The 17,502-nt window shown below is 35.5% G+C and overlaps 1 protein-coding gene across 1 annotated transcript in view; it reads left to right on the top strand.

Annotated features, from left to right (window-relative positions):
* The window catches only part of LOC106870242 (kelch domain-containing protein 4), a 22,977-nt gene extending 7,357 nt beyond the window's left edge, over window positions 1–15,620 (top strand). Inside the window, exons 4-13 of the mRNA XM_014916258.2 lie at window positions 662–760; window positions 2,703–2,839; window positions 4,010–4,102; window positions 5,175–5,401; window positions 6,645–6,796; window positions 7,557–7,648; window positions 8,341–8,497; window positions 11,019–11,303; window positions 13,968–14,025; window positions 15,392–15,620. Of these exons, the coding sequence (XP_014771744.1) occupies window positions 662–760; window positions 2,703–2,839; window positions 4,010–4,102; window positions 5,175–5,401; window positions 6,645–6,796; window positions 7,557–7,648; window positions 8,341–8,497; window positions 11,019–11,303; window positions 13,968–14,025; window positions 15,392–15,588 (1,497 nt within the window). The 3' untranslated portion in view covers window positions 15,589–15,620. The remainder of the gene's footprint in view (window positions 1–661; window positions 761–2,702; window positions 2,840–4,009; window positions 4,103–5,174; window positions 5,402–6,644; window positions 6,797–7,556; window positions 7,649–8,340; window positions 8,498–11,018; window positions 11,304–13,967; window positions 14,026–15,391) is intronic.
* The last annotated feature ends 1,882 nt before the right edge of the window (window positions 15,621–17,502 follow it).

Raw genomic sequence — 17,502 nt, 5'->3', positions numbered from 1 at the left:
GGGGGGGGGGGGGTAGAGACCTCAGGCACTATTAGAAATATTTACAACATAATACAGTGTAAATGTAAATATCGAAAAAAAAAATGTTCTATTGCTAAAAATAAGATTATAATCGGAAGAATAATCATAATCGTTTTTATGTCTGATTTTCCATGCTCGCATGGTTTGGATGGGACTTTTTTTAGGCAGTATTTTACAACTGATGCCAGCCCTTTTAGTTGCTTTATGTCGCACACAGAGATACCCTGCAGGACATGCATAGTAATAGTGTGAAAAATAATAATATTAATAATCCCGCTCAAACATTTAAACATATTTAACCCATTTCTTACTATATTTCTATTGAAATATAGACTGCCTTTGTTTCAATTTTTGAAAACAATAAAGAATTTTGGAAAAATAACTCTCTGGTATTTGGAACATAAATAAACATGAAATTTGTTGGAAGGTTTTAATATATTGATAGACCACTTTAGAACAGGAAATTTCTATTATAGAACTGAGAGGAGGTCTCAATAGGGTATAGCAAAAGGGTTTATTTTAGGTTTGTTTGTTTTTTGTCTTTAACTGCTTTAATGTTGAGTTTTTCATTTTACTTTTTTATTTCATTTTTTTTTTTTTTGCTGACTGAAACCTTTAACCTTTTCCACCATTATTACAGATGTTTATGTACAATGACTTGTTCTTTTATAACACCAAAAAGAATGAGTGGCTCAAAGTCACTGCTCCTAACTCACCACCACCCAGAAGTTCCCATCAGGTAACCCACAGTTTCTCTCATACTTTTGTTTTAATTAATTGACTGCGTGGTTAATTGTTCTCAAATTAAGTATTAAAACTTATGCAACTGATTTTTGTCTAAGAAATTCACTTCACAAACTTGTGGTTTCAGTTTCAGTTTAACTGCATGGTACCTTGACCAAATGTCTTTTACTATCACCCCCAAACCAATCAAAACCCTGTGAGTGAATTTGTTTCACGGAAACTAGCAAAAAAAAAAAAAGGAAAATATGAAATAAGAAAGAATTTCATTTTACTTATGTATGTGCAGGTATGGTTATGTGGTTAAGAAGTTTCCTTCAGAACCACATGGTTAGGGGTTTCAATCCCACTGTGTGAATACTGTCAACTGATGTTCTCTATTATAGCTACAAGTTGACCAATGCCATGAGAGTGAAATTTGATAGACAGAAACTGGAAAACATTTGTTGTATATGTGTATCTATCTATCTATCTATCTATCTATCTCTGTCTGTGTGCATGCAAAATATCATGCTACCTGGAAACAGGTGTGGATTGGCAACAAGTATCTGACCATTGAAAATATGTCTCAAGAAATTCTTATCTATGTGAGTGGGCATTAAAAAGGTGATGGTGGTGATGATGTGTGTATATACTTCTGTGTATTCATGATAGAGTGTGTATTCCCCTTGTGTTGTGCACACTGAGTGTAAATAAAAGTGTCATTGCATATAACAACAGTGTCATTTGTTTGCAATCCTCTGCAGAAGCATGTTATGGCTGTTTGTTGTTTGAAAGATTGGGAGAAAACAAATGAGGGTTGGCGTCAGGAAGAGCATCCTGTTGCAGAAAATTCTACCTCAACAAAGTCTCATCTGACCCATGCACACGTGGAAAAGTCCAGCACACTCTATAAAGTGGTTGGTATTAAGAGGAGCATCCAGTTATAAAAATCATGCCAAATCAGACTGGAGTCTGGTGCCCCCCACCCCACCTCAGTTTGTTATTTCTGGTCACGCCATCCAACCCATGCCAGCATGGACAACAGACGTTAAATGATGATGAGTCATGTGTATATGTTTGTTTCCTTGTCTTGACATCATCATGTGCTAATTGTAAGCAAACATTATCATCACACAAACACTATCATTTCACTTCCATGAAAGCATGTTTTGACTGGGAGAAAATATTACCGTGTTCAGAAAAAGGTGAGGCTTGGTGATGAGAAGAGCGTCCGACTCAACAAATTTCGTTTGACCAATACAAGCACAGAAAAGTTGATGACATCGATGGTGGCAGTGATGATGATGATTTTACAATATCCATCTTATTTTTTGTTATTAATCTCATGAGAAAAGTTCAACCTCTGCTTGTAGGACACATTATTTGTACAGTACCTTAATTAATATTGGTTATAGTGATGTATTGTTGATATTTAGCCTCTGTTCAGCACAAGTAATGATCCCACTGTATTTGTTCAGACATAATGCATGTGGAACTCTATTATTCAATGTTTACTCTCTTTTTAAGACAGCAGTGTCTGCTTTTAAGGAAATTTAAGTGTTATTTATAGCAGATAGAATGACCACACGGACGGTTTCTCGTCGGCTTTTTGCAACATGTAGATGGAACAAGAAAGAGTTATGTACTTTCGCTAGGGACACATTGCATATGCTGACTAGTCCCAACAGAAGAGAGGACAATAACAGAATAAGGATACAGCAAGGTTCCATATTTCACTTCCCTGAATAAATAATATTGTTTTTTTATTGGGGGTTACAAATTTAGAGAATTTACAAATTATGGCTCCTGGAAGTTTGGTAAGTGCAGTGTCAATCATGTGGAATTTGAACCCTGAACATAAAAGCATTTAGTTTGTTATTTCACCACTTTTTTTTTCTATGTTCTCAAATATATAAATAACTAAAATTGCTTCTCTTAATGCTTTTATCTCTTTCTAGGCTGTCATGTTAAAACAAGGTGGAGGTCAGCTGTGGATATTTGGTGGTGAATTTTCCAACCATAGTCAATCTCAGTTTTACCACTTCAAAGATCTTTGGGTGTTTTATCTAAAAGATAAAAAGTGGGAGAAAGTGAAGTAAATTTCCATTTTTTTTTTCTCTTTTCTGCATGTTGTTTTATTCATTCATTTACTGCATTTATTTTATATTGACATGACTGCTATGTATTCATATCATATATTTCTTGTCCCATCAATTCAGTTTAAGTATGTATAACTTGTGTTATATCTGAGGTTCCCAAGTCTACCATTGTGACCCATTTCAGAAAACAATAATCTTTCTTGGATTTGTATTTAATATTTAAGTACAAAAAATGATTTTCCATAAATGTATTAAACATTCCTATGTAAATTTCGGAAGCATTTTTTCAATGTTCAGAATTTCTAAAACAAAGAATAAACTACTTGCATTAGTTGTTGGCTTTCAGGACATTACATCCTTCAAAACTTCCATACTTCTTGAAATTCATCAACAATACACCTGATGTACCCCTCCCCCCTTTTTTCTTAAACAACTCATTCACTGTTCACTTCCTGTGCATTATTCTATGTACTCTGCATGCACTTTTGGCTACTTTTTTCTGATGAGTTGTTGTACATCTAACACTGTATGCAATAGGTTCATTATTATCATTATATTTCAGTGTAGTCTATCTAATGGTGGTCTGCTCTTGGGCAAGTCCTGTGCTTGTGAACCTTTTCCAGCACTCCCCATACGATCTGGCAGGGCCCATACCTTCCCCTGCTGCCATTAAATAGATTACTGAAACTTTGGTTAGCATAACTAGACTTAGGGTGAATATTGGAGTGGTTTCTTGCCCCAAAGTTAGTTCCTGTTTCCATCATGCTTGCTTGGAAAAGCAGATGTTAAACAAGAAAATGAACATACACATGTGAACCTCAGCATTTGTGTGGACTACATGTCAGTTATATAGCATATAGATGAGTTTCTCTACTGTATTGCCTTGTATTAGGCTTATGGGTAAAATATTTAACCCAACTTACCTTTACCGAAGAGGAAATGAAAAACTTATAAATGCAGCTCTGGTCACATCTAATTGATGGCACAGGCAGTTGATTGAACAATTAAATATAATCCGTATATTGCCCTTTTTGATAACTCATACCTCTGCTCATTTTTTGTGTTGATAATTTGTCTTTTGTTATTATATATTTTGAATTGTTTTGGTTATCTAAGAATAATTCATTTTACTTCTTGTTCTTTTCTTTCCATAATTTTCATTTTAGGGCTGTCGGAGGACCTTCATCTCGAAGTGGCCATCGTATGGTTAACTACAAAAAAATGTTGGTAGTTTTTGGTGGTTTCAATGACAACTACAGGTATTATTATTATTATTAATATTAGTATTAGTATTACCTCCGCCTTAGCAAAGATGGAGGTATTGTTTTCAGGTGTGTTTGTTTTGTCCATGGACAAAATATCTCAAGAATCACTGGATGGATTGAGATGAAACTTTCAGGGATGTTTGGCTTCATGACTGGTATGACCTGATTAAATTTTGGGATTGATTTGGTTCCGGACAAGGATTCTGGATTATTCATATCTTCAGTATTTTACTGAAAAAGCAAAACTAACTTTAGTAATTGAGTTATAAATAGATTAACCCTTTAGCATTTAAACCAGCCATATCTGGCTAAAATATTCTACTTGTTTTATGCTCAAATTGGTCAGATCCTGCCTCTCATACCTATCCTAAAATATCATTCTAAAAATATACAATCATATCTTCAAAATCTCAAAGCTACAAGATAATAGATGCTTAATTCAAAGCAATGTGAATAAATAAGCATTGCATTTGACAGTAAAACTTAAACCAAAACCCTTTTTTTATTTATTAATCACGTAAGGAATATTTTATAATGGCATTTTTCACTTTAATGCTACTTAATGCTATTGTCTAACTTTATATTTTTGTGATGTTTTAACCTTGTGAAGGCAAAACCAAATCTTCCCGATCTGTCTCCTGTTTGTAATATGAGTCATTCTGCTGTTATTATGAGTAGATATTTTATTGAAACTACAAAAATCTGATTCTAGTTGTATTGGAACCCAGAACTGTATGATACTGAACGCAAGGTGTTTTAACTTTTTTGTTATGAATTCACCTGAGACCAAGTCTGGTTCTACGAGCCAAACTTCTTGTCTTAAACTGATCTACATTAAAACTTTCCATTGAAATTTCATGTTAATTTATGTTTCAGATATTAGTTTTGTAATGAAAAGTTATTTTACAAAGCTCTTCATTATTGTCAAAATTAATTGTGTATTTCAACAGAAATATGGTAACAAAAGGGTTAAAAGTCATCTGGAAATAGCAGAATATAAACAGATGTTAAAAAGGTATTACAATTCATGATTTATAATTTTGGTTTATTTACTTTAATTTCAAAGAGATTACAAATACTACAATGATGTCCACATCTTCAACCTGGAAACTTACACTTGGATTAAGGTAACCATTAATGGCACTCCACCTTCACCTCGTTCAGGCTGCATTTTGGTTTCAAGTCCGAGTCTAAACAAGATTTTTGTATTTGGAGGTTACAGTAAACAACCAATTAAGAAAGATGTTGACCAGGGTTGTTGCCACACTGACATGTTTGCTTTAATGCCAGAAGGTAAAATATTCTTTGAATTTCTTTTAATAAATTCTTATTCCATCTCTCCTTCCCCACCCAACCTCTCTCTCTATATATATAATGTACCACAAAAATAACAACTTCTTCTTTAAGAGCATGTGTGTTTGAGAAGGTTAAATGAAAGCGCTCACACACTAGAAAAAACTTCTTCCCAAAAAAGGTTACTAACATCTTGATAAAAGATTTCATGACAATTTTTTTAAAGTAATTTTTTTTAAATATTATCTTTGCACTTCAAAAAACTGTATTAAGTAATTCTCATAGACTTTCAACTATGCTGATGATGGAAGTAAGTTGAGCGATGTATTTTTACATCTCTTTAATCCTGAAACGAGTACACAGTTAATCAAAGCCGGGTGGATTCGTTATTTTTTCTCTTTGCTTGTGTGGGTTGCAAGTGATGCTGTCTGGGAGATATATTTTGGTAGTGGAATAGTGTTTTAACTGCTATTTCTAAATTTCGGTATGTGATGAAGCAATTTTTGCCGAACCCTAATTATAATTATGCTTTTAATTATAAAACTTTTATACAGATAAACTAATGTCTAAGCTGAGTTTTGGTTTGAAAGTGATGAAGAAACTGAAAGTGTTTGTGGATTCAATATGTTTGTAGGGGACACACTGGTGTGAGGAAGAGCTTAGCTTCTACATGCTTTTGAAACTGGTAGATGTTTTTGACTTCTGCACCTGGTGGTGTTAGCAAAATGAGGAAGCTGAGGAGAATTATTTGTACTGAAGTCATTGAGGACTATAATTTTAAAGAAGGAAGAGTTGGGGTGGATGCTGTTAAGAAGGGACAAATAATTAAATAATTGCTGATGACTGAAATATCCTTTAATTGTGAGAGAAATGCCATTGGGTTGGCAAGAAGTAGGCAGCAAGCTGGCTGAAACATTAGCACACCAGGCGAAATGTTTAGCAGTATTTCGTTTGCCGTTACGTTCTGAGTTCAAATTCCACCAAGGTTGACTTTGCCTTTCATCCTTTCGGGGTCGATTAAATAAGTACCAGTTATGCACTGGGGTCAATATAATCAACTTAATCCCTTTGTCTGTCCTTGTTTGTCCCCTCTATGTTTAGCCCTTTGTTGGTAGTAAAGAAATAAGAAGTAGAGTGGATAGTTGCAATGGATGTCTTATGTAGGAATGGCAAACAAGTAGTGTAACATGTGCAAGAACTTATGTCTTTAGTTGTTACAAAACACCTTCATCTTCTCCTTCAGGTAAACAAGAGAAAAGCAGTATGGTGTCATTACACTGGAAATGGCAACCTGTGAAGCAGTCTGGCTTTTGTCCTGACCCACGAAGCAGTATGACTTCTGTTGTGGTGCCAGGTTCAAATCATGCCATATGCTTTGGTGGAGTCTATGATGATGTAAGTATTTCTAAAGAATTTCCGAAGTATTTGGTTCATCTTCTTCACCTTCTTCACATTGTGTTGTTTCATTTTAGAATATTTTATGTGAAACAAATTCATAACCTATCATATTTTGTTTTATATTTGCATTTCACAAAACAAGAATAGAATGTTTGTACAAGTCGTGTGGTACTATTGTCATTGAGGCTAATTTTATTAAAACGATATATCTTAAATTTTGTATTCTAAATAAAAAAATTTTAATGAAAAATATCAAAGATTATTACCTCTTTAATTAGGAACTATGGAACCAAAGTGGTCATGATGATATTACAGAGGGTTCTCAGTGATTTCAATTTCATTTACATTGCTAATATCATTTCAAAGAGCGAGAATGTCATAACTTGACAATTCCATCTTCTGTGAATACAGAGCAAAATATCTAATCATAGTTTTTGAGTTCAAATTTACTAGTGGTATTTCATATTTAGTAATTTATGTTATTTTACATTGCTTCTATTTATCTTGATGGGGAATATTATGTGCAATAAATTAGCATATTATCCAGAAAATTTTTTTTTTTTCTGTAGCATGATAATAGTAATGGAGGAAAGTGACAGACTTTGACACCAACAACCAAGTGAGAGAGAGTTGCATGTTTACATAGATTTACAAGTGCAGACTTCATCCTTTGAAAAGAAGTCAATGTGGCCAGATAATTCATATTTTTAAATAAACTCCTTTGTATCAATCTTTTAATAATGTCCTGTTATTTTAGGAGGAAAATGAAGAAACCATCACCAGTAAATTCTTTAATGATTTATATTCCATTGATCTTGAGATGGGTTACTGGAACAAAATAACAATCAAGTATGTCTTATTTTCTAAACTTGATATCAATGTTAAAATGCTTTGAGTAACTTTACTGTAGATAATATTCTACATTGTGTATATGTATACATCATTGTCATAAGCTAAATCTGTCAGCCAATATTCTTCATTCATACATAACCAATCTCGTTTATTATATTATTAAATATTGTGTAAAATAACAAAATAGTGAAGACAGAGAGCTTTTTACAATGTGAAAAGGAAACCCTTATCTATTTCAACCACAAAGGCCCTGCATCAGAAGTAAACAGTCAAGAAATGAGCACCGACCATGTTGATCATTGTGTGGACAACAACTCCTGTGATGTCCATGTGAGTGGTGATGGCAGCGATAGGCATTAACAGCAGCCATTCCCCAAATGGTGCCACTAGTGGTGGCAGAGTTCATAGTAGGAACAGTGGTGATGTACTCACAACTCACTCATACAGACACCACAGGTTTGCTGTCTAAACAATAATAATCAATATGATCAGTACTGTACAAGACTTAGATTTGCTTTCGATGGACTTTTGTGCTTAAAATATATAAAGATTGTTACACTTTTCCTTTTTTACATTGTAAGAAGTACTCTGTCTTCACTATTTTGATATTTTACTTCTTTATCACAATACTCCAACTAAGGTACAACACCTTTCTTACATAATGTGGTTTTTGTTATATTTTTCATTAGTGAAAAGAAGACAACAGGTGAGAAGAAGCGCCGTAAAAAACAAGAAGATGAATGTGATCAAGACAAAAGTTCCGATGATGAAGCAAAAACTGAAGATTCTGCTGAAAATGCTGCAGCAAATTTGGAACAGTTAGAATTAAAAGACCCTGTCGAAATGGTGATTATTTTGAAAAGCTGTTTTGTATTCACTTTTTCATTCTAACATGGATGACATACTCCAGGACATTTTAATAATGGAATATAAATTGCTGAAGCATTGGTTTCAATAGTGAGATGCTCTTCGTTTCTAATATTAGCACAAGGCTACACATTTTTAGGGGGCAAATATAGCTCATTTAATTGACTCCAATATCTCACTGATATTTTATTTTGTTGACTGACGAAGAATGAAAGGCAGAGTTGACCTCTTCAAGACTTGAACACAGGATGTAAAGATCCATAACTAACTGCAAAACATTATGTCTGATGCTGTGATGATCCTGCCAAACTACTGCTGTAGTGCTCTTCCTAATGTTAACTGCTCAGCTGCGAAATAAGACTAGCAACCATTTTAGCTGGATGGACTGCACAATAACATATCTCATTACAGCACAAATCACAATTTAATTTTAGGATGTAGTCAGAGGAAGAAATACAACATCCATGGCATTTTACAAAACCTCTGAGACTCATGGGAAGAAAAGAAGAAGTTGTCTTCAGACCTGAAACTAAGCTTGGATACTTACTATAGAATGAACCCTGCTAAAAGCACCCAAGAGTCAGATGGTGGTGTTAAATCAGGCAATGGATTAAGTCTGGTTAAAAATTGCTTGAACACTGAGGGTAAAAGCATAGGCATGTCCATGTGATTAAAAGCTTATTTCACAACTCATGTTGTTCTGGGTTCAGTCCTACTTCATGGCACTCTGGGCAAGTGTCTCCTACAATAGCTCCAAATGAACCAACGCTTTGTGAGTGAAATTTGATAAAAGAAAACTGTGCAGAAGCTCATTGGATAATATGCTTATTCTTGGTTGGTAAACCATAAAATCAGTGGTGTAGAACCTTCTTTTCATATCACTACCTCTGATACCAATTAAGTTCATCCTTCTTTTTTTTTTCTTTTTTTTTGTCATTATTAATTGTTTAATATTGGTTTTAAATTTTGGCACAAGGTCAACAATTTCAAGGGAAGAGGTAAGGTGATTACATCAACCCCAGTCCTTAACTGGTACTTGTTTTATTGATCTCAAAATAATAAAAGGTAGAAGTTGAACACAGAATATAAAGACAGACAAAATGTTGCTAAGAATTCTACCAGCTCGCTGCTGTATAATAAATTTTTAATATTAAGTTCTTTTGTATAGGTGTGAGCCCGTACTCTCAATATATTACTGTTATTTATTTAATTAACCTTGCTGTTAATAGAATCAACAGTAAAGTTAACATCAACTAGATTTAATTTTGTCTTTCAAATTTGAAACAAAAAATTGGTATTTTACATATGTAAATATTGAGTGTGTAGGTGCAAATGGCTGAATACTGTATTAAGCACTACACAGCACCTAGTTTGGTGCCACATAGTTCTGAGTTGAAATTCCACACAACTACTAACTATACTTATGCTAGTAATATACTATTGTTGAATCAACGGTGTACACTTGTTTTTTTTTCTTTTTTTTTCAAACAGAACAGACTTACCAAAAAATAGAATTCATTAAAATTGTATTGTTAATGTCTTAACTTAGTCTTGAATGTTATTGATCAATAATGCAACTTTGGTTTTAATTTGCTTCTGTAAAGCCTAGTGTGTTGATCCCCAATTTAACCAGACATTTCTGGAATATTTACCAAATTGTTTTTAATAGGGCCTCATGGGGGCAGTGACATCAAGCCAAGTGAGATTGTAGTCATGGCCAATGCCAGTGTTGCGTAACTGGCCCATTAAAAGCACTCTTCAATCATTGGGCGATATGCTGTGCTTGTGAAGATCTTTCAAACCGAGTAAAATCATAGTCGTGGCTGATGCCAGTGCCATTTGACTGGCACCTGTGCTGGTACCATGTAAAAAGTACTGTTTGGGCATTGGGCCTCATGGAAGTAGTGACAGGTGACCAAGACTTTTGGCAATATACCATGCTTGTGTAGACCTGTCAAGCCAAGTGAGACCATAGTCGTGGCCAATGCTGGTGTCAGGTCACTGGTACCTGTGCTGGTGGCGTGTAGAAAACACTCATTACACTCTTGGAGTGGTCAGCATTAGGAATGGCATCCAGCCATAGGAACTTTACCAAATCAGATCGAAATTTGGTGCAGCCCTGCCAGCTTACCAGTTTTCAGTCAAACCCTCCAACCCATGCCAGCACAGAAAGCAGGCGTTAAATGATGATGATGTCTAATCAAGAATTTCTTTGAGATTTCATGGAAAACTGATATATTTTTTAAAACATTAGGCTGACAGAATCGTTAATGCATTGAACAAAATACTTAATGGAATTTCTTCCAGCTCTATATTCTCAGTTCAGATTGCACCAAAGTTGACTTTACCTTTCACTCTTTTGGGGGTTAATACAATAAGGTACCAGTCAAGTACTGGGATCAATGTAATCAAGGAGTATATTTTTTTTAAAGTTATATGTTTTAGTTGTTGATGTTTTATTGTGAAGAAAATTTCAAGGGGTTTTTAATATTTTTTTTAGGTATCTACAAGCAGTGACGGTGTATTTACTGTGGTCATAGGACCAAGTTCTAAAACATCTTCCGGTGTCACAGAATCTGATAATCCATCTTCAAATACATTTGATCCGTTTATGCCATCTCCAAGAATGAACTGTTTATTAGCAATCACAGGTGGTCAGCTTTATTTATATGGAGGTCTCTTTGAAGATGGTGATGCACAGGTTACTTTGTCTGACTTTTATTTTTTGGATCTCAGCAAGAAACACAAATGGAATACAATTATTGAAATGGATACTAAAAAGCTAGTAAGTGGTCAATCCATCTACCATCATATTTTATCAATAGGTTACAATCACTGGAAAGCACATAACCTAGTGGTGAGGGTGTTGGGTTCTCATGATTGTAAGAGTGTGAGTTCAATTCTTGGACCAGGTAACATATCGTATTGTTGAGCAAAGCACTTCATTTCATGTTACCTCAGTCGACTAGTCTACTGAGTTGAGAATGTATACCAACTGACTGCTGGTACAGCTCTCACTCCCTCTGGCAGTCACATCCTCAATGTTCCACTGGGTCAAGAGTGGGAAAGTCAAAAGGGTGACTGTTCTTGTCTGCAAGTCTAGGTACCTAAAACAACTAACAAAAGTGTGGTGTAAGTGTTGTATGGGGAATCAATACTACTTAATATAAATGAGAATGCACAGAACAGTCTGAGAAGAGTGTCATATGTGCAGTCATAGTGTACAGGTCGTAGGAATTATTGAATAGAGGTATCGTGGAGTGTTTGTTGAAGATACACAACTGGAGAGTAATAAGAGAACATCAGGAACGTTTGATATTATAACAGTGATGACAAGAAGTCGTATGTCATATCAGTAAGCTACCAGCTCATGATGGCTGAGCTTTTTCTAAGAATAATTCAGTTTCAAATCTCTTAATAAATAACTTAAAGGGTTTTCAACTGAATCATCACCAGATTTTAAAGGTCATTTTCCCTGCTAAACTAGACTAGCTTTGCAGGCTCTATGAGCATACCTTCTGATGGTACCCATTATGGCCCCCTTTTTAAGGTAATGATTTATAACAAGTTGCTCTTCATAATGCCAATCCTCTAATTTGCTTCTTATGACATGTAAAGGTAAGGTATACCTGTTCAAAAGCCAGAACTCATTCAGTGAAGTGATGTATTGAATGAATTATGCTAAAACAATCTTAATGAATTGAAATTTGCTTCTTAGTTGGAGAAAGCAAACGAATGCCTAGCAGTAATTGTTAGTGATTCCTAAAGGGAAAGGAGATAATTTCAACTTCACAAAATAGGTCCAGGCATGGTGGTGTTGTAAGAAGTTTGCTTTCCACTTCCTAGTAGTGGTCCCACGTTCAGCCCCACTGTGTGGCACCTTGGGCAAGTGTCTTGTACTATGGCCCAAAGCCAGGCAAGACATTGTGAGTGGATTTGGTAAATGGAAACTAAAGATGCCTGGCATGTGTGTTTGTGTGTGTATATATATATTTTGTCCTGTACTTATCTCTGTGTGTTTACCTATTTTTCACTCGTTGGTGATATCCTGTACTTAATGTGTATGTTTAATTAATTATATATATATGTATGTATGCATATGTAGTCAATAAAACATATAACAGAAAAGAAGTACACTCTAAAGAATAGAGCAGTAATTATTAAAGTTAAATTCTAGTCATAGAGTTACCAAAGGTTTCATATCCACAAAGCCAAAGCCTTGTGGACAGCTCAAGCTGTTCACAAGGCTTTGGGTTTCGTGGATACAAAACTCTATGACCAGAATTTTACTTTTTGTTTTAATGTGTGTGTGAGTGTGTAACTAGCAGTCTGTCAGTTACAATGACAAGTGTTCCAATTTATCTTTTTCAACAGAACAGACTGCTCATGAAATTAATGTGCAGATGGCTGAACACTTCACTGGCATGTGTGCCCTTGACGTAGTTCTGGCCCTTTGAAATACAAGTACCACTCATCTTTGCCAGCTGAATGGACTGGAGCAACATGAAATGAAGTGTCTTGCTCAGGGACACAATGCACCACTGCATATCAAACTCGTGACATTATGATCAAGAACTGAATACACGAACCACTGAGCCACATGCCTTCATTACATGCATTGTCTCTTCTATTTTTAAATTATTATGAATCTTCCATTGAGGTGGGAGTCGGTTTCCATTAAAGATACAAGGCTCCATTTTGATATGTAGGTAACACAGACAAATTCACATTTGGGACTTGAGAACAGTCATGCATATTTTTACTGTTCCACTCACAGATTGGACTTGTAATGTACGAACCAGCCAGTCTATCTATTTGTCTCTCTATCTATCTATCTATGCATGCATGTATGTATAAGTTTAATAAATTCTGATAGCCACAATATGGTTGACACTAAGTACCATCCCTATTTAGCTGTTGAATGTGTATTGAGGTTTGATGGCATTACTAATTACTGTTACTGTGAAGATATTGTATTTATCTTATGTAACTGTTTCAATTATATTCACAATGATCTCCTTCCTTTCATATAGTATGTACGTACGTCTGTCTGTCTGTCTATCTGCCTGTCTTTTTCTACTCCTTCAAGAATTTTTTTCTTCAATTGGGAGAATATTTTATGTATGTCAAGTACATTGTCCCGTAACTTACTGTTTAAATCCAAGCCATTAGCTCTCTTGAGTTATTTCCCCTTAGCTCATTTTATTAGTCTTTAATTACGTTATTTAGTACTTTGCCTCAGCTCATTCAAAATTGAATTTATTAAAATTGTTCTTGAATATAAGTCCGCATTGGCTACCATAACACTTAGTCAGAACACATATTGAAGGATGATGTGAATAAAGACAGACGTGAAGTAGTCAACTGCAGATTTTATGTAAACGTTGAATGTAATTTAGATGGGTCTCTATTACCAAGAAGCTTATAATATTTCCTTCTCTTGTTGCAGGAATGGGAGGAATCAGATTCTTCAGATGATGATAAAGAAAGTGACAGTTCGGATACTGGTAAGTCAATGTGAAGTATTCATTCAGTAATCTTTACCTTTATATCAGTCTTCGTTTTCTTATTTAAATACCAGCTTTAGATATCAAACAATCAGAAAATTCCTTACACTGTGAAAATGATGAAAGCATTCACTCCACTGAATTATAAAGTCTACTAGATCTTGAGTTACATGTTCATACAGACTGCAAGGATTTTCCAGTACATCTTGGCAGGATCCTTAACCAGATATTTTGGGACTGTTACTTTTAATGAATTGAGGTGTATTTCTTGTTTTTAATGTTGAATCTTTTCAAGATAAGTGCTGTAGAACAAAGGTGAGTTCTTGGTGTGCCAAAGCTGCAATATAGTTACAGTTTCACTCCTGAAGACAGTTTGTTTCATTTAACGTCCGCTTTCCATGCTAGCATAGGTTGGACGATTTAACTGAGGACTGGTGGACCAGGAGGCGACACCAGGCTCCAATCTGATTTGGCAGAGTTTCTGATTGGAGCCTGGTGTCGCCTCCTGGTCCACCAGTCCTCAGTCAACCCATGCTAGCATGGAAAGCGAACGTTAAACGACGATGATATGCTGTAGCAAAAGCTAAGATGTAAGACTTCTTGATTAACATGATGAAGCCTTTCATCTGACATCCACCCATCATCAACATCATCATTTAACAGCCATTTTCCATGCTGGCATGAGTTGGATGGTTTGACAAGATCTGTCAAGGCACAAGGCTTCTTTAAGGTCCAACATCAGCATTGCCATGGTTTCTACAGCTGGATGCCAACCACTTTACAGAGAGTAGTAAGTGCTTTTTCTTCGTGAGGACGTCCCTATTCACTCTCCTCCTACCTTCTTACAACTTTACCTACTCCTTCCCTCATTCTTCTGTATATACACTCTCTTCTGTCCATCTCATGGACATGTTGCCATGAGGGTATGTTCAGGCAGTTCATTGTCACCATATTTACTTCAGTTTGAGCCCCATATCCGCCCCACCACCCATCCATATAAAATTCGAGCAAGCCAATTCGAGGTCCAAACAGTAAATCTGTTCCTGTTTCCCCCAGCATACTTTAACATCTCAACACTTTGCTTCAAACGACCATCTTATTTCTTATCCTCCTTCCTAGTCAAGGCAATCTCACTAGTGCTGGGGCCATGCATAAGGCACTCAGTGCCCTTCAAAAAGAAGTTGGCATTAAGAACATCCAACCATAGAAACATGTCAGAACTGTGACTTTGGCACAAATTACAGTCCTCTGAACCATTGGTTCCTTTCAAAATATCCAACCCATGACAGCATGGAAAGCAGATGTAAAATGATGCTGATGATGAGAAAGAAGATTGATAACGTACTGTTTTATTTTTTGTTTTCAGAATCTGATATGGATGTGGACGACAATGTTCCAGATATAAATGATGGAGAAAGTGAAGAAAAATACTTTGAACGTACACAAGAACTCTGGCTTCAGCAAGCCAAAGAGAATGCTGAGGCTGAAAACGAAACTCTCAGTGTTAAACAAATAAAGAAACTTGCTTTACGGATGTGCCAAGACTACCTTCATGACGATTGAGTTTTCTGTAATAAAATATATATTTCTAATAATTTGGTCTTGCTTTAAATTCATTAATAACTAAATACAAATGAGATGAGGAGAAGTTATCAAAGTCTTTCTGGTTTGAAACTATGTAAATATAAACAATATAAAATAGAATGTGAAGACTGCGTTGAACCTGAGTAACATATAGATTTATTTCCCTTGAGTTTTTATGTACATTTTGTATTGGCTAGGGATGAGAAATGAATTGCATCAGTTGATTGGTTAAATAGTTAACTGATTTATTGAAATATTTACATTCTACCTCAAACATTTATTTCGTATTCTGAACAAGATACAAAGCATTCAGCTCGTTTACTTGGTGACGGAATTTAATCTGGAAACCTTCTAGTTTTGTTATTGTCAGTCCTGACCGAGGCAAGCATGAACAATAATATTCCAGATGTGACCCATCTGTCTATTTAGAGATAGCCAGGGTTACATTATCTAATACGTCTTTTTTTCGTTTTTAAAGGATCTTTTACTGCCAGTAAATCAAGCAGCCATGATTCACAATGTGAAGACTTTATCTTCTCACAAATGAGAATCAATATATAAAAGAAATTACCATTCTCAATGTGACATCATTGTTTTGTAGGCATCAAGATGTAGTGTATATGTGTATATATATATATATATCATCATCATTTAACGTCCGCTTTCCATGCTAGCATGGGTTGGACGATTTGACTGAGGACTGGCGAACCAGATGGCTGCACCAGGCTCCAATCTGATCTGACAGAGTTTCTACAGCTGGATACCCTTCCTAATGCCAACCACTCCGAGAGTGCAGTGGGTGCTTTTACGTGCCGCTGGCATGAGGGCCAGTCTGGCGGTACTGGCAACGGCCATGCTCAAATGGTGTTTTTTACGTGCTACCTGCAACGACCTTGCTCGAATGTTTTGTTCACATGCCAGTAAGGCGACGCTGGTAATGATCATGCTCAAATGGTGCTATTTATGTGCCACCGGCACGGAAGCCAAACAGAGATCCCTCTGGGATATATATATATATCAAATGAAATGAAGTAATTTAAAATCATTAATGTTCTTCTGACTTATTGAATTTGAAACATGTCAGCCTTTCCAGATTTTTTTGTTAGCAGAGAACTGCCGTGAGTAACAGGTTCATACCTACTGCAAGGATCTTTTTGTATACCCGGACAGAACCCTCAACCGAATATTTTGGGACTGCTACCTTTAATAAATTGGAGTCCTATACTGGAAGAGTTTTATCTTTTGTTTATTGAATATTAATGAATGTGAAAGATAGAAAATGGTAAAAAAAATACTAAATTTATGAGTCTTTTGAAATAAATGCTAGAGAACAAAGATAAGTTCTTGGTGAAATAAAACTATAGTCTATTTAGAATTTCACTACTAAAAACTATTCATTTCACTTATGTTGCCTATACCTAAGAAAAATGCATTAGTATTAGAAATAGGCCAGTTGTAAGAGTTCATCTTTAGTATAATGAAATTTTACATCTGACCTCTTCCACCCCATATTTATATCCAACTCAATCTCCTACCCCTTTACGACCTTACCCATCCCCCACCATGATTCTTCTGTAGCTTCACTCTCTTCTAAGTGACTTCTATAGTAGTTCTGAGATGACCAAAGCTTTATGAGTGGATTTGTTACACAGAAACTGAAAAGCACCCAGCGCACCCTGTAAAGTGGTTGGTATTAGGAAGGGCATCCAGTCATAGAAACCATGCCTAAGCAGACATGTGAGCTTGACAATCCTCCAGTTTGCCAGCTCCTGTCAAACCATCCAACCCATGCGGGCATGTAAGACAAATGTTAAATGATGATAAACCAGTACACACTATACCACAACATCAAGCATTGACCTCCTTGCTACCATGGTTGAGACTTTTGGAGAT

The sequence above is a fragment of the Octopus bimaculoides genome, chromosome 6 (assembly GCF_001194135.2).
Source record: "Octopus bimaculoides isolate UCB-OBI-ISO-001 chromosome 6, ASM119413v2, whole genome shotgun sequence".
Lineage (NCBI taxonomy): Eukaryota > Metazoa > Mollusca > Cephalopoda > Octopoda > Octopodidae > Octopus > Octopus bimaculoides.
The sequence above is the reverse complement of the archived record's forward strand: the minus strand, read 5'-3'. Positions and strand labels throughout refer to the sequence as shown.